The sequence below is a fragment of the Triticum aestivum genome, chromosome 7A (assembly GCF_018294505.1).
Source record: "Triticum aestivum cultivar Chinese Spring chromosome 7A, IWGSC CS RefSeq v2.1, whole genome shotgun sequence".
Lineage (NCBI taxonomy): Eukaryota > Viridiplantae > Streptophyta > Magnoliopsida > Poales > Poaceae > Triticum > Triticum aestivum.
Window position 1 is genome coordinate 399,326,812 of NC_057812.1, and position 20,485 is coordinate 399,347,296.

At 52.4% G+C, this 20,485-nt stretch overlaps 1 protein-coding gene across 1 annotated transcript; it reads left to right on the forward strand.

Annotated features, from left to right (window-relative positions):
* Nucleotides 1-4,114: 4,114 nt before the first annotated feature.
* Nucleotides 4,115-6,293, forward strand: LOC123147110 (pentatricopeptide repeat-containing protein At4g22760). The gene is made up of 2 exons (XM_044566346.1): nt 4,115-5,868; nt 5,965-6,293. Exon 1 carries the CDS (start codon nt 4,242-4,244, stop codon nt 5,829-5,831), a length of 1,590 nt encoding a protein of 529 aa, XP_044422281.1. The 5' UTR covers nt 4,115-4,241; the 3' UTR covers nt 5,832-5,868; nt 5,965-6,293.
* The last annotated feature ends 14,192 nt before the right edge of the window (nt 6,294-20,485 follow it).

Below are 20,485 nucleotides of genomic sequence, written 5' to 3' on the forward strand. Positions count from 1 at the left end.
ACATAACACCAATATGACGGAAACTAGGGGCGGCAAGAGTGGAACAAAACACCAGGCATAAGGCCGAGCCTTCCACCCTTTACCAAGTATATAGATGCATTAATTAAATAAGAGATATTGTGATATCCCAACAAAATATCCATGTTCCAACAAGGAACAAACTTCAATCTTCACCTGGAACTAACAACGCTATAAGAGGGGCTGAGCAAAGCGGTAACATAGCCAAACAACGGTTTTCTAGGACAAGGTGGGTTAGAGGCTTGGTTCAACAATATAGGAGGCATGATAAGCAAGTGGTAGGTATCACGGCATAGGCATAGCAAAAGAGCGAGCAACTAGCAAGCAAAGATAGAAGTGATTTCGAGGGTATGGTCATCTTGCCTGAGATCCCGCAAGGAAAAAGAACAAGCCCATGAAGATGACAAATGGACATAGACGAAAGGGTCCTCACAAACGCGACGTTTTCGGAACCAACCCGAAGAAGAAACACCGGAAAAAAGCACACAACATAGTAAACAACCAACATATGAACATGGTATGATATGCGGGATGCGGTATGTGATGCATATGCATGATTTGGAAAGGAATGATAGAACCTGGCCTCAAATTGGAAAACCAAGAGTGCCACTAAAAAATGACTTGATTTTGGTCGAAATCGATATAAAGATCACCGGAATCGGATGCACGGTTTGGAAATGCCAAGCAAAACAAATATGGCACCGGTCTGCGATAATCAGCAAGTGACCAACTAAATGCATCAAGATAAATATGCTACAGCACTCAAACATGACAACAAAATACATGGCATGGATCCACTCGAGAAGCTTAACAAAAGATGAACACTGAGCTACGGCCAATTCACTCATTAACAGGTTCAAACAAGTATGGCAAAAGGGCAAACGATAACAGGTTTCAGACTTAGTGAAATTAACACAAGTCTGGAATTAACATCAGGAAGCACACTTTAGAGCATGAAAACTACATGATACAGGAACATATCATGGCAAAGTAAGGCATGGAATGAAGCTACTCAAAGCACTTAACAAAAGTCCCTTAGTGACCTTGAGCCAAAAGGGATCAGAAAATACAATTGCAAGCATGTGAACATGGCAAAAATATAAACAGATTCAGACTTAGTGAAAAACTGGAGCATGCAAAACAGATTAACAAGTAGGCATGTTTACGAGCTCGATGCACTCATTACAGAATATGGCACGACAAACTAAGCATACATACATCAAGAAGACATGGCATAGAAGCTATACATGGCAAGAACAACAACATAGCATGCACGGATCAATAGCAACATCCTCGGCAAAATCGCTAAACAAGTTAACAATCTGCCAGGAACATTTTATAGCAAAAGTAGAGCTCGATTGACTCAAGCTAGGTTGCTCCATAAATGCAAACAAAGACATGGATGGATAGAGCACCACAATGTTAACAAAACATCCTTACTGATCATCCTCAAAATAGGCATAGATATCTAGGAAACAACATGAACATATGGCATTACAACAAAAACAGAACCAGGACTTGGTGCAATTCTAAGTCCCTGAAATCAGCATTACCGATCACGCTACTTTGCATGCTTGTGCTAGTCACCATAAATATCACAAAAATACATGGCAAGCACCTCTGTAAAGATGGCATGGCATATAACAAAACACATGTAGAGCTCAGGATCATAGCATGCACACATTAAACATGGCAAAAATGACAAAAAGCTATCTGTTGAAACAGATCTGACAAATTCCTTACATAGCCCTCTTCCAACAGCATTTCGGGCATCAAGATGAGCTCAAATGAAAATGATGCAATGAGATGAAATGATGTACTCGTCGAGACGAACATTTTGATATGCTACACGCACGAATCGAAGCTACAGATGCAGAGTTATGACATGATGAAAATGCCAAAAAGTTAGGGTTTCGGGAGGAGAAAGTCAACCATCGAGTGGATCCAGATCTGGATCCGCGCGGATTACGAGGATGGCCGGAGTTCCTGTAGTGGTGCGGATTTCGAGGATGGCCGGCCGGAGTCCGAGGCCACCGGAGGAGCTCGTGGCCGGACTTGCGCCGGAGCGACAAGATGCGGCAAGGCGGGGCGCCTTGGTGATGGTGCGGCGACGCGGCGGATGGCGGTGGCGCGCGCTCGCCGATGAGAAGAGGCGGCGGCGAGCTCCTGAGGCGGCGGAGGGAGGCGCACGCCGCTCGGGACGTCTCGGGCAGGAACCGCGGTGGCGCGCGGGCTCGGCGGCGATGGCCGGCGCCGGCGACGAGGCTCGGAGGCGGCAGGGCGACGACTCCATGGCGGCGGGGTCGCGAGATCTCATCCGCAGGTGGCGGCGGCGGCCGTTTGGGCTCCGCGGGCCCGATCCGGGCCCGGCGGGCCTGGCGCGGTGGAGGAGAGAGAGGACGGCGGCGCTGACGTGGCACGCCGTGGTTGGCCGCGGCGGGCGGCGCGGGCATGTCCGTCGGTGGTGGGGAAGTGTCCGGCGGCGCGAGGGAAAAAATTAGGGTTTCGTCTGCGCGAGAATTTCGGAGGGAGACACATATTTATAGGTAGAAGGAGTTAGGAGAGTCCAAATGAGGTGCGGTTTTCAGCCACGCGATCGTGATCGAACGGTCGAGATGATGGAGGAGGTTTAGGTGGGTTTTAGGCCACTTTCGAAGGGTGTTGGGCTGCAACACTCACGAGGCCTTTTCGGTCCCTCGGTTAACCGTTGGAGTATTAAACGAAGTCCAAATGGCACGAAACTTGACAGGCGGTCTACCGGTAGTAAAGCAAGGCCGCATGACAAGTCTTGGTCCAATCCGAAAACGTTTAACACCCGCACACGAAAAGAGGTAGAAAGGGACATCGGGTGACATAGGAGCGCCGGAATGCAAAACGGACAACGGGGAAAATGCTCGGATGCATGAGACCAACATGTATGCAAATGAAATGCGCATGATGACATGATATGAAATGCATGACACAAAAGCAATGGCAAGGCAACAACAGCGAATAACTGGAAGACACCTGGCACATCGGTCTCGGGGCGTCACAAGGGACCCCGTCGGGGAGTGCGGCGGCTATGGTCTGCCCTAGGTCGGCCAAGCCGCCCCTAGAGCCTCGCGATTCGCAGCTCTCCAACACGAAAAACAACGAAGAACGAGGGAGCAAGAACGAGGAAGGATAAGACGTAGATGAAAAAGTTGTAGATGTGTTTACGATTGTGTGTTGTTCAATCGGCCATCACCCCTTGAGTATATAAGAGGCGGCTGGACTTCCCGTGCAAGGAAAAGGCTTCAATTCACGTCCAAAACCCTAATCCAATTCAGATTTGTTTGGTCCGAACTTTCCAAAACTGTTCGGTAAAATCTGGCTGCATGTTGTGGGCCATGTTCGGGCGAGTAAACGACCTCGGATGGAAATGAGTCCAAAAGCAATCTTGACCGTTTCGACAAGACGAACAACTTTCATGTTGAACATTTTTTGATCTGATGCCATCTTGAGGGGGTTTTCGGCTGTTTTCCGAAGTCTGCAGCAGCCAAATTCAAAATCCGGACTAACATACCTGGAGTGTCCGGTCATCCACAGAGAAAATCAAAACCCGGATGGTTGTCGCTGGAGTGTCCGGCCATCCAGTGCAGCAGCGCTTTGTACTGGCTGTAACTTTTGCATACAACCTCGGTTTAGGACGTTTTTTATATCAAAATCATCCGTTTCGACGAGACACACAACTTTCATGTTGAAACTTTTTCCATTTAGAGTCATCTTAATAGGGTTTCAAGCCATTATTTAATCTGGTGTCACCATAAGTATCTCTGAACTTGTCATAACTTTTGCATCCGGACTCCGTTTTAGACCACTTTCATATCCATCTTGATCTTCTCAAAAAAGCCATATCATGGTGACTTCCAATCATAAGTTTGAATTAATCTTGACATAGATTAAAACAACTTTTACGATTGTGCCACTTTTAAGCGTCAACACATTCTTCCGCATCTTTGTTTACGGACTAGTCCCTCTATATGTGGACGGAGAAAATTTGCGGGTTTCGGTGGAGATGGCCTGATAATGCTTTTGGTTTAGCCATCGGCTATGCTTGCGATCGACCAAAAATTTCCGATTTTGAGTTTTAGCTACTGATTCTCTCTGTTACCTGAAACCCCCCAAAACGGGCGCCAGTCATGTCTGCCCTCCCACCCCTGCTACCGGGAACGTGAGTCGCCGGAAAGCATAGGCGACGGTCCATGCCGAACCCTACCGCCGATCACGTCAACTCACCGTGGACACTGGCCATCCGCGCTGCCGCAGACCAGGGCCGCCCGTGCCGCGCCATTGCGCTCTACCTCTCGTCCTTCCGCTCCGGCGCCGCCCACCGCCCTTGCCCCTTCGCCCTCGCGGCCGTCCTCAAGTCCGTCTCCCGCCTCCCCGCCCATACTGTGGCCACGGCTGCCGCTTCCTTCCACGCTCATCTTCTTCGCCTAGGCCTCCTCGCGCACCCCTACCCACACGCCGCGCTTGCCCACCTCTATTCCCGCGACCCCGTCGCCGCGCGCAGCCTGCTCGACGAAACGCCTCCCACGGGAGCACGGGCGTCGCTTTCCCTACTCGTTTCCCGGAACTCACTGCTCGCCTCACTTCTCCGCTACGGGGACCTCTCTGCCGCGCGCGCTCTGTTCGACCAGATGCCCGTGAGGGACGTTGTGTCCTGGAACTCCATGGTCGCGGGCCTCGCCAAGGCTGGTCGCCTCGGCAGCGCCATCGAGCTCTTCGACCAGATGCCTGAGCGGAACGCCGCGTCCTGGAATGCCGTCATTTGTGGGCTCATCGCCCATGGCCACCTGACTCGAGCGAGGGAGATGTTCGAGCAGATGCCTGTCATGAGCAACATCTCCTGGATCACGATGATCTCCGGGTATGCCAAGGCTGGCGACGTTCAGGCTGCTGCTGGCCTGTTTGAACAGATGGAGAACAAGAATGATCTTTATGCGTGGAATGCGATGATTACATGCTATGCACAAAATGGCTGTGCGAGGGAGGCGATTGGAGTTTTCAACCGGATGCTCAAGCCTCATGTCTGTGTTCTGCCCAATGAGAAAACTTTCTCATCTGTCATCTCCGCTTGCTCCCAGCTAGGGAACTTGAGGTTTGGGCTGTGGGTTCAGAGCTTCATGGGGTCTCTGGGAATTGAACTGGATGATCACTTGCGCACCGCCCTCGTGGATTTGTACACCAAGAGTGGGCGGATTGATAGCGCTTTTGATTTGTTCAAAGGCCTGAGGACAAGAGACGTGGTATCTTACAGTGCGATGATTGTGGGCTGCGGGATGAATGGCAAGTTAAACGAAGCTATAGGTTTATTCAAGGAGATGTCTGACGCAAATATTCGTCCTAATGCAGTGAGCTTTGTGGGATTGTTGTCTGCATACAACCATGCTGGGCTAGTGGAAGAAGCTCGAGCTTGTTTTGCTTTCATGTCAAGCAAATATAAGATTAGACCTTCAATGGAACACTACACCATCATGGTAGATCTCCTTGGGCGTAGCGGGAAGTTGGATGAAGCGTTTCAGCTGATCAGGCAGATGCCGATGCAACCACATGCTAGCGTTTGGGGTGCTTTGCTTCTTTCTTGCAGGTTGCATAACAATGTTAAGCTTGGGGAGGTCGTTGCTTCCAAGTGCTTTGAACAGGCGCCTGGAGAGAGTGGATATTACATACTGTTGGGGAACATATATGCACAAGCAAACAAATGGGACAAGCTTAAGAGGTTAAGGAAGACAATGAAGGAAAGAGGCTTGAGTAAGATGCCTGGGAGTAGTTGGGTGCTGGCTGAATAGATACATTTTACTGATCTTAGTCATTTTGATAAATTTGGTCAGTCGATAACTCAACCTATAACTCCTCAAATTTTAGGGTGATCGTTGGCTCCATTGCTCAGTTATTTACCATCTTTCCTGACTTCTCATGTAGGTTCAGGTAATACTGGATTCAATTGATTATTCTTGCTCTGGATTGGGCAGTTTGATGTGTTTATGTTGGTATCTGAGAAATTCCAATCATTACTAAGGAAGTACATTATGGTCTGTACCCATCACCTTTCACTCAATTCATGTATCTTCTTTAATATCCTTCACAGTTGTACACTAGCTATGTGACTTATGATTTAGATAGTTGAGACTAATGTTTGCGTCTGCATAAATAGCTGTTCATGACGAAGTCCATATTTCTCAAAAGTTGCTTTCTGGTATGTAGAAGAACAACTGTTGTCAAGGTATGGGCACATTGCCCTTCTATCAGAATTTTGTTGTCATGCAACATCTATGTATAAATTGTACGGTTAAGATTATAGGTCACGAGATATTTTCAATAAAAACAAATTAAAGATCACTTGTAAATGGATGAAACGGAATCTTGTGCGAGGCTTTCACCACTACTTAGCCTTCTTATAATGTCATTTACTCTCTCGTCACTCGTCAGGAGTGATTTCTGGAGAAGGTATTTGCATAATGCTGTAAGCTGCAACCATGACAGTGTCCTCTCCACTTATTCGTGCCAAAAGAGGTGCTTACCGGCAACAGCACCTGGCAAGTACATTGTTAGAGCATATTACTGCTTTGGTCTAATATTTCCATCTCGGTCAAATTGTATACAATTAGTAATCAGCTCAAGGGCACTCACGAAGTGAAAAGCGAGCTGGCATTTTCTTGATCGACTCATGTGCTTTATTTTCAGGCACTGAGTTAAGATACTCCCTCCGTTTTTGTTTACTCCGCATATTAGGTTTGTATAAAGACAAACTTTAAATGCTTTCCACAAGTTTGTAAAAATATATATTAACATATACACCACCAAATCAATACCATTGGATTCATCATTGCATATATTTTCACATTCTATAAATTTGTTACTGTAAATGTTCATATTGTTTTCTACAAACTTGGTCAAACTTTATAAAGTTTCACTTCAGTCAAAACTAACATACGGAGTAAATAAAAATGAAGGGAGTATGATTTTTGTAACTTCTTATAATAGATTCTGAGTTTGTGAATGTGGAAAGCCCCAAGTGTGTACATAGTGTCACGTAAATCCTTCTTAGTTCCCATGTCAGGACATACTTCCCAAAGACGGTTTTTGTTGTTGCAAAATTGTTTGTCGTAAGTCGAATTGCATATTAGTTTATGAAAAATTATTGCCTAGTACAATTTTGCAGCTGTGTGTTCTTAGCGTATGGTTGGAAAAAGGTACAAAATGCGTGCCACCCTCGACAAATTGTTCTCGCACTTTGGTTGAAGATACTTTTTTTAAAAAACTACCAACAAAAGCTGGCCTTTTATATTATGAGGCAGGCAGCAGTATTTACATCACCGTTTGCACGGGAATAAAGCTCAGAGAAAAGGAAGAGTGATAGGGCCTAGAAAACCCTAAAGAGCGGGGTGAGTGGGTGACACTATTTCACGTCGGGTCCCCAAAGGGGTGCAGCATGCATCTCGCTCCTGCCAGTCGCCAGGATTCCAGGGCTCGTCTGACGGCTTGAAGGATGGCCGGAGGTGCAGCGATCTTCCTCTGGAACACTCTACAGTTGCGCTTGAGCCATAGCTCCCATGAGATGAGGATGGTGATTGTTGGCGTCCTGGGAACGGGAATGCCCAGACTTGCCTGCCTGCGGCCCACGGCTTGGCTCCATCGACGGCCCGGTACGGCCCAGTTTCAGCAACAACCCCCCAAGACCCTCGCGGAGGCCCAAGCCTCGTGAAGCGGACAACACTAGGACCTCTTTGAGGGGCGGCCTCACTAGACTGGCTTCCAAGGAGTGAAGATATCAATGCAAGGTGCATCTTGCGAGGTTCACGTGACGTAAGTCATGATGACCAAGGCCAGTCGAGCGCCAGCGGGTGCAGTGTACCAGCTTCTTTTTTGGTACTAAGGAGGCAAGCGCAGGCGCAGGGTCCCGAGGAATCAACTAAAGGTTTCCATATTGATGCAACGAGACCAAGACCGCTAGGACGACAGGTCGGAGATCATCGCGGAGCCCACTGCGGCGTCACCGCCAGAGCCTTTGCAGGCGAAGACTAATTTTGTCAGAATAACTTGTACTAGTTGTCTCCCTTTGAATTTGGCCGTTGTGGGATCCCTTCCCGCGTACATTTGGGAAGAGGACCAAGACCACTATAAATAATACTTAGCCACCACCATAGGGAGGACGGACGAATTTCACCCGAACCACCTCACCAGCTCATCGAGCTCAAGAACACCTCTCCTCCTGAGGCTGCTCATCCACTATACTAGTTCAACCCCAGCCCTTCGAGGCAATCCACCACAAAATTGGAGTAGGGTATTGCACCGCAAGGTGGCCCGAACCAGGATAAACTGATGTGTCTCTTGTCCCTTGGGTTCGTCGAGCTAGGTTGTGGAATTGTTGAGCCGGCAGGTTGGGAAGAGGGAGTTCTTCGCACGCACCTCAGTATTCGAACCTCTCAAGGGTCTGCGAAACCCCGAATCCGACATTTGGCGCGCCAGGTAGGGGTGCGTCGAAGCTTCTCTTCCATCGATCGACTCGTCGTTGCTCCTCTGTCTCCATGGCTGATGCTCGTCGAGCCCGTGCTGAGCGTCGAGTTGCTCGCGTCGCCCAGATGGTGCCTGTCGGCGGGCCTCCCCGTCATTCTCCATCACCCGCCGCCATCGGCCCGGCGGGGCACGAGCAGCATGCTTTGTCGCTGCACCCCTCTGTGCGGCGGGACGGACGCACCGCCACCCCGTCGCTGATTCCGGCCGGCTCGTTGTCCCACTGTAGGATCGGAAGTATGTCTAGAGGGGGGTGATTAGACTACTTGACCAAATAAAAATCTAGCATTTTCCCAATTTTAGTTCTTGGCAGATTTTAGCAGCTTAGCACAGACAAGTAATCAAGCTACACATGCAATTCTAAGAGTATAGCAGTGGAATGTGAAACAATTGCATATGAAGGTCAAGGGATGAGTTTGAGGGAGCAATCGCAATGTTGACACGGAGATTTTTGACGTGGTTTCGATAGGTGGTTTTATCGTACATCCACGTTGATGGAGACTTCAACCCACTAAAGATAACGGTCGCGCGAGTCCACGGAGGGCTTCACCCACGAAGGGTCCACGAAGAAGCAACCTTGTCTATCCCACCATGGCCATCGCCCACGAAGGACTTGCCTCACTAGGATAGATCTTCACGAAGTAGGCGATATCCTTGCCCTTACAAACTCCTTGGTTCAACTCCACAATCTTGTCGGAGGCTCCCAAGTGACACCTAGCCAATCTAGGAGACACCACTCTCCAAGAAGTAACAAATGGTGTGTTGATGATGAACTTCTTGCTCTTGTGCTTCAAATGATAGTCTTCCCAACACTCAACTCTCTCTCTCTCTCTCATAGGATTGAATTTGGTAGAAAAAAGATTTGAGTGGAAAGCAACTTGGGGAAGGCTAGAGATCAAGATTTATGTGGTTGGAATGGAATAACTTGACCTCAACACAAGTGTAGGTGGTTCTCTCTCAGAAAATGTGTATTGAAAGTGTAGGCATATTCTGATGGCTCTCACCACGAATGAAGAATGGGTGGAGGGGTATATATAGCCTCCACACAAAATCTAACCGTTACACACAAATCACCAAACTCGGTAGGACCGAATCATTAAACTCGGTGGGACCGATTTAGTTCAAAATGTGAATGTTAGGATTCTCGGTGGGACCGACATGTCAACTCGGTGGGACCGATGTCATTAGGGTTAGGGCATAACGTAATCTCGGTGAGACCGATTACACAAACTTGGTGAGACCGATTTTGGTAATAGCCAAACAGAGAGTTGGTCTGGCAAACTCGGTGGGACCGATTCGCTCTTTCGGTTGGACCGAAACGTTACGAAGAGGAAACAGAGAGTTTGCATTGCAATCTCGGTGGAACCGATCGCTCATCTTGGTTAGACCGAAACGTTACGAAGGGAAACAGAGAGTTTGCAACCCCATCTCGGTGAGACCGAGATCCCTATCGGTGAGACCGAATTGATTAGGGTTTATGGCAGTGGCTATGTCAACTGAACTCGGTGGCTTCGGATGAGAAACTTCGGTGGGGCCGAGTTGGACTTTTTGGTTTAGGACATATGTGGAAGTGAGAAAGTAGTGGAGGGTTTTGGAGCATACCACTAAGCATTTTGAGCAAGATTCTCATTAAGCAACACCTCATCCCTTCTTAATAGTATTGGCTTTTCCTATAGACTCAATGTGATCTTGAATCATTAAAATAGAAAATGTAGAGTCTTGTGCTTTGAGCTTGAGCCAATCCTTTGTCCTCAGCATTTTGAAGGATCCACTTTCTAATCCATACCATGCCAAACATTTAGCTTTCATGAAATATTTATCTTGGAATAACATTAGCTCAATGAGGTATATGTTGTTAGGAATTACCAAAACCACCCAGAATAGTTGCACTTTCACCCACGCTCGTCACGGCCCGACGAACGCGCAGGCTGCGTTGCTCATGACGTGTGAGCTCCCGTGCTACCTCCTGGTCGATGACCTCTACGAAGACTGGTTAGACCGCATCGCCGAGCTTGTCAGCGCGGCTGGGGCTCCCCTGCACCGTCCATCGTACTGCCTCGATCGCCGCCTGCTGCAGGCGATGTAGCCCATGGAGCGCCTCCGTCACCTTCCCGTCAGGACGTCGCCCTCGTTCCAAGACGCGCGGCCCCACGACGTGACCTATTGCGCAGGGCGCCCGCGCGTAAAGAAGAAAGCTGTCGGGAGGTCCAACAGCCGCAAGAAGGTGCTCCAGCGCTTCCTCCATCACCACGTCAAGACCGCACGCTCCTTGCAGTGGTGGCGCATGAGCACCAAGATCAGGCTCCACCTCCACGACAGGCTTCCGTGATCACAGCGGGCTGCCGCACCTTCACCCCTGAGCTAGGTAGCGTCGTCTGGCCAGGCAACTTCAAGCCCGACCTACCTCCACGCTCGACGGCACCCCCGACCCTGCAGAGTTCCTGCAGCTCTACGAGCTGAGCATCAAGGCGGCCAGCGGTGACGAAAAGGTTATGGCGAACTGGTTTCCCATGGCCCTCAAAGGATGGTGCGCGCTCGTGGCTCCTGAATCTGCCCACGGGATCGATCTCCTTCTGGGGCGAGATGGGTGAGGGTTTCGTCGCCAACTTTCAGGGCACTCGCGACCGTCCGCCTGCCGCGGGTGACCTGTGGCGCATCAAGCAGCAACCAGGGGAGACCCTGCAGAAGTACATCCAGCGCTTCAACATTGTTCGCCTCAAGATCCCCAAGGTTTCGGACGAAGCCATCATCTCGGCGTTCTCCGATGGCGTTCGTGATGTCAAGATGAAGGAGGAGCTCACCATCCATGAGGACCTGTGCATGGCTCTGGAGATGTTCAACATGGCTACCAAGTGCGCGAGAGCTAAGGAGGGGCACCTCTCCCTTCTCGAACTCCCAGTGGCCGACACAGAAGACAAGAAGGCCAAGGCCAAGGACGTGAAGTGCAAGGGGGTTGTCGTGCTTGTGGCTGAACCAGAGATGAAGTGCGGCTACGACCACCCAGAGTCGTCCAAGGGCAGTCGTCCATTCTGCGTCTTCCACAACGTACACAACCACAACACCAACGACGGTCAGGAGCTCAGGGCCATTCGCGATGGGCGCCTCGGTCGACGCCCCGAGCGCAACTACCGAGGCTACGGCCGTGGAGGAGGCAGGAGTGAAGGACGTTGGGACGACCGCGGTCCCCGCCAGGAGTGGTGCGACCAACCTCGTGAGGATCGCTGGCAAGGCCAGCCTCGCGAGGGCGCCTGGAGAGACCAGCCTCGACAGGACCGTCCTCAGGGCAATGCCAGCCTCCCTCTGCTGCCGCCACCACCAAGAAGGAATGAAGACCACCACAGGACGAGGGGGCTGGGGGCTTCCAGGAGCCTCGCGCCATCGCCTGCATCTTGGGTGGCGCTCAGGCCCCAGCCTCCCAGCACATCTTCAAGCAGTTCGCTCGTGAGGTGAACGCGACCCTTCCCAGGCTCGAGGCCACACGTCCGCTCAGGTGGTCTAAGTGCGCCATCACCTTCAGCTCGTCCGACCAGCTCAAGTGCGCGGCAATTGCCGGCGCCCTCCCGATGCTTTGCTCGCCTGTTATCAACAATGTCCTTGTCACCAAGACCCTCATCGATGGCGGTGCGGGGCTCAACTTCTTTCCATCGAGACGTTCGACTGCCTCCAAGTGCCATACGATCAGCTGCTGCCCATCAAGCCCTTTTCAGAAGTGACCGACGGCTCCACCACTCCGACAGGGCAGATCCGTCTCCCTGTCACCTTCGGCCAGCGCGGCAACTACCGCACCGAGATCATTGACTTCGACGTCGCCCACATCCGCCTTCTGTACAATGCCATCCTAGGGTATCCAGCCCTGGCCAAGTTCATGGCGGTGACCCACCATGGCTACAACATCCTCAAGATGCCGGGGAACCACGACATCATCACGATCACCTGCGAGGAGAAGGACGTGGTGTGCTCCCTCGAGCGCGCCTACCAGGCTGCAGCGATCGAAGACCCAAGCAACAAAGGCACTATCTACCCTCATGAGGTTGTCCCCAAGAAGAAGCAGATGCTCCGCCAAGAGCCTCAGGAGAGCGGAGTCTCCAGCGGCACCACCTCAGGACCTGCGCCCATGGATGGGGCGCCTCCCTTCCTCGCATAGGAAGGCGCGCTCGACGCCCTCCTCAGGCTGGGCTGGGGGGCTCTTTTCTGGAGGGCCTCTGACTTAGCCAACGTCACGAGGGAGGCGCTCGGGCACCACATGAACGCGTGCTTCGTCGCACGCTTCCCCCATGAGGGCACAAGGCACGGGGTGCCAGGTGCTCAGGAGTTCATCAACAAGGCGACCGAGGAGCTTCAGGAGGCGAGAGCCATGCGCGGCGACCGCCGCCTACCACCTGGCGCGGCCCCTTGTCCTAGCGAGGACAATGAGCTGCGCGTCTACGTCAACATTTCAGGGCTCAACAGAGCCGCATCCCAGGAGCGCTTCTGGCCTTCGCGCGTTGGTCGATGTGAGGGCCCACCTCACAGCTACGTTCGCATGCCTTTTGACTTGCTGGGCGCGACTATTACCTTCCAGCGCCGCCCGCGAGGCATCATGGCTGCTCAGGAGGCCAGGCACCACGCGGTCCTAGCGGAGATGGCGATGGTTCTTCACGAGCCTCCCGAGCCTCCAGAGCTTCTGAAGTTCAGGACCCAGGCGGCTCGTGAGGAGCAACCTCTTCAGCATGCATCTTCAGCTACCCCGACATCTCTTCAGCAACGGTGCCAGGTGACATTTTCCGGTTTACTCTGTAGGGGGCGCCCCTCGGGCTGCATTATCCCCAGACCGCATGGGCGTGTCCCTGCGGCACGTATCTTTCTTGCATCTTCCAGTCGTTCTGTTGGGGGTGCCCCTTCGGGCTGCATTATCCCTAGGCCGTGTGGGTCTGTCCCTACGACATGTGTCGTTCTTTCATCTATCTGAACTAGCTTTACCTCCTCCCATGAGTTGCTTTATAATTATTATATGCATGTCCAGTACTTCGATACCATGAACGTCGTACGCCCTTGCAAACCCGCCCACGACCGCCTCATGATTAAGGACTGGCACGACGTCTGTGCTCAGGTCCGTCCCTGCAGCGTTGCTAAACCCAAGAGGCTGAGCTCTGGCTCGCGGGCCAGCTCCCGCATACGTCACCTCCCAAGTTCCTTCGTGCCTTGTTCTTGCATGAGCTAATCGCAGGCGGACGAGCTAGGGTGCGCGACCCAGTGCCTCGCCACCACGAGAGCCGCGCACCTGTTGTCTTTCTTCAGGATTTTTGCATGAGAAGACTGAGCACGGCGTCTGTGCTTGGGTCCGTCCCTCCAGCGTCGATAAACCCAACGGCTGAGCTCTGTCTAGCGGGGCGGTCCCGTTCACGTCACCTCCTGGGGTCGTGGTGTTTGGCCTTCTCATGTAATAACCTCAAGAGATTCATTCGGCGCAGGTTGTCTAACCATCTCACAGGGCCATCACAGCTGTCAAGAATCAAATTCAGGTGCAACCCGCCTTGAGGTAGGGCCTCGTGAGTCCCGCGCTGGCTCACGAGTGCCCAAACACACCTCGCCTAGCCCTGCCATGCAAGCCACGTGTTAGGGCGGGGTTGTACACGCCCCGAGGGTTCCACTCAGAGGGAGCCCCCACCCACGCACCAGTGGAAGCACCATGCTCCGCGCTGGCAGTCGACACGGTCGAGGAGCGGCTATGCCCGTGCAAGTGCGAAAGCGCCATGCTCCGGCTGGTGATAAACAACCGAGGTGGCCCCCTGGCTGTATCAACCTCGGGGAGCCGCCGGGCTCAGTGTCCAGCCTCATCGCAACACTTCCCCCTCGAGAGAGTCGCGTGAGGAGGCTGGCCACGGGGGCTATGCTCAAGTCATGCCTAGCGCACGCCACCATGCCAGGTCCCTCGGACCTGGTCGTCGCGCCCCCCTCCCGAGCGGGACCTCGGTGAGGAAAGGTATGGAGGTCTGTTTGTACGTCAAGGGGGACTCCTGAGCATCGCGACTCAGGAGCCTAACTAGTCACATAGCCCCCCACCCCTTGGTCTCGTCCTGGTGATCCAGACGACCCAACGACGGTTGAGGTACGTGCGGGGCCGGGCCCTGCTGACGCAGAACGCTAAGGCCCTACTCTCGCATCTCCTTCTCGCGAGTTGTTTGTACGTCAAGGGGGACTCCTGAGCATCGCTAGTCAGGAGCCTAACTGGTCACGTAACCCCTCACCCCTTGGTCTCGTCCTGGTGATCCGAACGACCGAACGGCGGCTGAGGTATGCGCGGGGTCGGGCCCTATCGACGCAGAACATCAAGCAAGTGGGAAGGAAATCGCAAAATCCTAGCAAATTATTACAAGAAGCGCTGTCTCTCAAAAAGCACAGACACAAAGTTTTAACGCCTCCACGAGGCATAGTGCATGTTGCAGGAAATAAAAATGGAAGAAGCGTTGCCAGCAAGCCTCTTCTTCAGCCTTGGGCGCTGCCATCGCCTGCAAGGAGTGCCCCGTCGTCGACAACATCGCCGTCACCTGTACATTTGGTTGTGGCTGTAGGCTCGTTGACGCCGTCAGTCGGGGGCACGGGGTCGATGGCGAGGAACTTCTGCAGCAGGGCCTCCACTTGGTCCTTCACGACTTTGGCGGCGGCGGTGCAGTGCTCCTCGTCCACAGGCTCAAGCAGGGCTCCGAAGTCGGTGCTGGGGTCGCGAAGATGGAGGTGGCTGAAGATGTGCATCATAGCTGAAGCGAAGAGCGCGGGGGCTTCCCCCTGCACCACGGGGCTGACTCCATCAACGATGCCCTCGAGCGCCGCGACAAGCTGGGGAAGCAGCTCGGCGGGGCCTTCCTCAGCAATCACCAATGGCTCCTTCAACCCCCTCCCGTAGAGTTCCCGCAATGCCTTGCGGGACCTCTCCTCAAGAGAATGGAAGGCGGCATGATTGTTGGCAAGGATTTTCACATTGGCCTCCAACCGGACCTTCTCCTCCTCCACCTCCTTCTTCAGCTTCTCCGGGCGATCGCGCTTCGCGGCCTGCTCCCGTGCCGATTGCTCCAGCTCGGTGTCACGACCGGTGACCGCGTCTTCTCGAGCCATCAGCTCCTCCCGCGCCTCACGCTGACGGGCCTCGGCGGCACGCTCGCTGCGCAGGGTCTCCAGCTCGACCTCCACTACCCGGCAGCGCTCCTTGGCAATCCCAGCATCCTTCAACGCCACGTCGCGGGCGGTCGCGGCCAGGCTAGCAACATGTTCACCTTCCTTGGAGGTCGCAACGGCATGGCTCCATGCCGCCCTGATGGACGCATCGGACCGCAGCCATCCCGAGATCAGCTCTAGGCGCCCCGACGCCAGGCGACGATCGGCGCCTTGGAGATCGTCGCGAAGTTGGGTCAACACGGAAAGAGCCTCCTCCAAAGCATCAGGCGAAGCAGAAGAATCAAGGCTAGTAATTTGATGGAAGGGGGAGGAGGCAGCACCGGCGCTAGGGTCAGCAAGCTAGCAGCAACAGAGGAGGCTGGGGGCCCCGGAGCCTTCGATGCTCGTCAGGCGAGCTGAGGGCGGGCGTCTTCAGAGCTGGCTTGACAACAGAGACCGCTTCCTCCTGAGTCTGGGCCCCCGAGTCTTGTGAGGATAACCCTACCACAGAAGCGCGAGGGCCATCACCGCCCTTCTGTGCCGGGGGTGGTGCGGCCACGCCAAGCTGCTGAGCTACGGGGACCACAGCTGTTTCCTTCTTCTTCTTCACCACCGGCATCGGCCTAGCCATTCCAAAGGGAGGCATCAAGATACTACAACAAGAGCAAAGAAGGAAGATCAGGGCAGCGCACTTACTGATCCACGGTGGTGTAATCTCTCGCCCTCTTCAGAAGCACCATGTGTCGGTGTCAAACCCAGCAGATCTCGGGTAGGGGGTCCCGAATTGTGCGTCTAAGGATCGATGGTAACTGGAGACAGGGGACACGATGTTTACCCAAGTTTGGGCCCTCTTGATGGAGGTAAAACCCTACTTCCTGTTTGATTGACTTTGATGAGTATAGGGGGTTACAAGAGTTGATCTACCACGAGATCGTAATAGCTAAACCCTAGATGTCTAGCCTATATGATTATGATTGCCTCTACAAACTAAGCCCTCCGGTTTATATAGACACTAGAGGGGGCTAGGGTTGTACAAAGTCGGTTTACAGAAAAGGGAATCTTCATGTCCGCACGCTAAGCTTGCCTTCCACGCCAAGGGGAGTCCCATCCGGACACGGGAAAAAGCCTTCCATCTTGTATCTTCACGGGCCGTGAGTCCGGCCCATGTCACATAGCCCGGACGCCCGAGGACCCAGTAATCCAGGACTCCCTCAGTAGTCCCCGAACCAGTCTTCAATGATGACGTGTCCGGCACGCAAGTTGTCTTCGGCATTGCAAGGCGGGTTCCTCCATCGAATACTTCAAAGCATCTGAACCGAGGGGCCATATTCGGCCCTTACATCTTCGATCTTGGTAAGGTGAAGTCTTCGAACAGCTCGGTTTTCATTAAATGTCATACCCTTCGGCTTTTGTGCTTCCACCGCCTTAGCTTCCACGTGGCAAACGAATACGAACGGCCCAAACATTTTTACAGATAACCCCTCGACAGCGTACATAAGGTGTCTATTTAAGGAGATCAAATCTCAAATACCATTCCACACCAGGCGAGAATCCTTCAAACTTGCCTCAAGGAACCACGCAACCATGGCTAGCACTCCTAGTTCTTCCTCCCGCCCCAACAGTCCTCAAAAAGGCGATTGGGAGAGCTGCTGTGTATCCCATGCCCATTGACCAAGCTCTAGGTGCAGGGCTATCTCCCCCTGCAGATCTAGTCCCCGTTCGGGCAGGATTAACATCCTTTACTGGCGAGGCCCTGGCAGAAAATTTCCCGAATCCCTCAGAAGGGGAGCGAGTGTGCTTCGTGTCTTTTCTTTTGAGAGGCGTTGGATGTCCAATCCATCCTTTCCTCCGAGGTCTCATGGAGTACTATGGCCTTCAACTACACAATCTCACGCCGGACTCCATTCTGCACATCGCGGGTTTTGTCGCTTTTTGCGAGCTGTTCCTAGGCTACGAGGCCCATTTCGAGCTATGGAGGAAGCTTTTCTGCCTCGTACCTCGCTCCCAAAAGGGATCCATATTCGAGGTGGGCAGCGCCGAAGTATGGCGCATAGCCGGGACAGGATATCTGTTCGGCACTCCGAAAAAGGCATCCGAGGAGTGGCCCTCTAAGTGGTTTTATATTGAAGACGTCGTCCTCTCGGACCCAATCCGACGTGGCCTACCTGAATTTTCCCATGGCCCGCTAAGGAAACACCACAGCTGGTGCCCTCGGAGCTTCGAGGAGGAAGGCAGTGCGGAAGTCAAGAAGTTAATGGACAAGATAAAGGTACTCGCCCAGTCCGGACTGTCCATAATTGAAGTCGTGGCGATTTCCATAACGCACGGTGTCCAACCACTCCAATCCAGAGGACTCCCCATGTGGAACTACAACGGGGAGGATGATACATCCCGCTATGGGCGCAAGGGTCCGGATAACTTTACCGCCCTGGCCGCCATGTTGGCCGACCTTTATAAAGGGGAGAAAGAAGAATTCACTTGCCTCAAGTGCCGACATGGCTTTTCCATGTACAACCCCCTAGCTGGGTAAGCTTTCCCACACCTCGCTCAATCTTCTTCCCGAGTCACAGTTAGTCAATCTTAACCCGACATTTTTTACCAGGAATGCAGGAAGGTCACTGCGCGGATCTACAGCCCCGCTCCGCAGCCGTAGGACCATATCCGGGACCTGGATCCCGGATTCGAGGAGGATCCGGATATATCCATGGAGCTCAAGGAGGGGGTCTTTTATCAGGCGAGCTACGACGGCATGGAAATGGCCATCGAACTCGATTACCCCGGCCTTCTTCCATCTTCCCATGCAAGTGCCCAGGGAGCATCTCCTCCAAAAGAGCCTTCCCATTGTGCCTCACCCACTGCACTGTCTCGTGCTTCAAAGGGGCGGCGCTCATCTCGCCACGCTGCATCGGGATCGTCCCTTAAAAAGGGGACGCTGACACAAGGCGTGTCTTCGAAAAGAAAGGCGGACGGTGATACTTCCAAGCCCCCACCTTCATAAAAAAGGTACAGTTTTCAATATGCCCTGTCGCAACCATACCGCGCTGTGACGTTTTCTACTGCGTTGTATTTTAGGAAGAGCATCCGTCGGACTATATCCGAAGATCCTGTTGGACATACGTCCGCCAATCCGACCCCGGACCCCGCCTCTAGGGCCAGAGTCGATACGGGTGCAATGTCGGATTGTTCTCTCTCCGGTGATTTGGATAATGTGTCCATCACCAATTTCGAAGTGGGGAGTGCCATGAACCATCGGCGCCGGCGGGCAGCCATGCGGGATCCCAATTTTACTAAAGAGGCATTCAATGCCTTCAGCTCGGCGGATGCCTATATCCGAGCTGCTCGGGATGGGCTTGCTGGAGCGACTTACCAGCTTTCAAAGGATATGCGGGTAAGATCATTTTGTGTGAATTTAATAGTCCTATATCAGTAGCCCCCGAGACTTGAAAAATGTTGAAGCAACTAATTTTAAGGATCGATATATAATCAGATACTCACGGAGAAGAACGACGTGCTCTCTCGGGAGCTGGAACAATGTCGGACCCTGCTAACTGTTGTTACCGCCGAACTGGAGAAGTCCAAGGAGGCATCGACTGGTAATGTCTCGTGCTGTCCAGAAAATATAATCATGTGCCAGTCATGCCTATTCAGATGAACACTATTTGCATGTGATGATGGCAGGATCGTCAGATTAGCTGAAAGAGAAACTAAAGGCCGCGCAGGCAGACAAAGAACATGCCGACAGGCAGGAGGCCGCTGGTCAACGCGTACTGACGCATACTAGGGACAAAAAGAACAAGCTGCGGGATGCCAATACTTAGCTCGGCGAAGAGCTGAAAGACGTGCGAGCCTAGCTGGCGGACGCCCTAAAGGAGAACAAAAAACTGAGAGGCGGCATATTCAGTATGCCTTTTAACTTACTGACATATAGTTCGCTGATGCGAATCCTGACAGGTTTATTTCTGTAGGTGTGTTGATTGGGCGGCCCAAAGAAGAGGTGTCCGGATTTCAAAGCGACCTGCTACAAGAGCTGTCCAATGTGCACGAACGAGCGCGAAAGGCAATGAGAAGCATTGCTAAGGCTTTATGGTCAGCCGATTCTCCTCCAGGAAGTATGGAGGACCTCGTGAATTTATTCAAGGGAGCTCGGCGCCGTTTTGGGATATGGAAGATATCGGCATGCCGAGAAGGTACTCGGGAAGCCTGGGCCATGGTAAAAACACGGTACACTAGACTTGACCCCAATCATATGGCCTGGGTCGGACCTCGAGGATCGGACGGACAGGAAATTCTGGTCAGCCTGGTGTAGGACCAAGTGAAGGTGGCCGCCAAGTTCTCCCAACAAGATTGTAAACTAGACAGCCTGTTAGAGGGTCTAGAGGAAGAAGAAGTTTTTGAGTCTAAGTAGCAATGTAGTTTTGTCAACAAACTTGTCTCTAGTCGAATTTTTAAAACGATTGTCATGGCAGACTTTCTGCTTCGACCTCCGAAAACCCTAGGTTAAGAGTGTTTCCGAATACTATACCATAGGTAAAATCCAAAGTATGTTCGGAAACCAGGCAGTCCGGTCATCGTTACTTGAACAGACAAGTTGTATTCGGGGAGTTATTTTATATTACATTTGATTGTAAGAAACATCTTCCAGAGAGAATAGTTCCGTTAAGGGTTCCTTTCCCTAGGCTAGTATGCGGTTCTTTGTGCATGCCGAAGCTGTGATGCTGAAAAATCACTGTATGCGTTTATACTCTGGGGTTTTGTAGTGCCACGAGGGCAGTTTGTCTTTTACTCACCGACCAATCAT

What these genes read in the sequence shown, in the direction of transcription:
- LOC123147110 (XM_044566346.1), top strand. Translation starts at nt 4,242, where the DNA reads ATGCCGAACCCTACCGCCGATCACGTCAACTCACCGTGGACACTGGCC.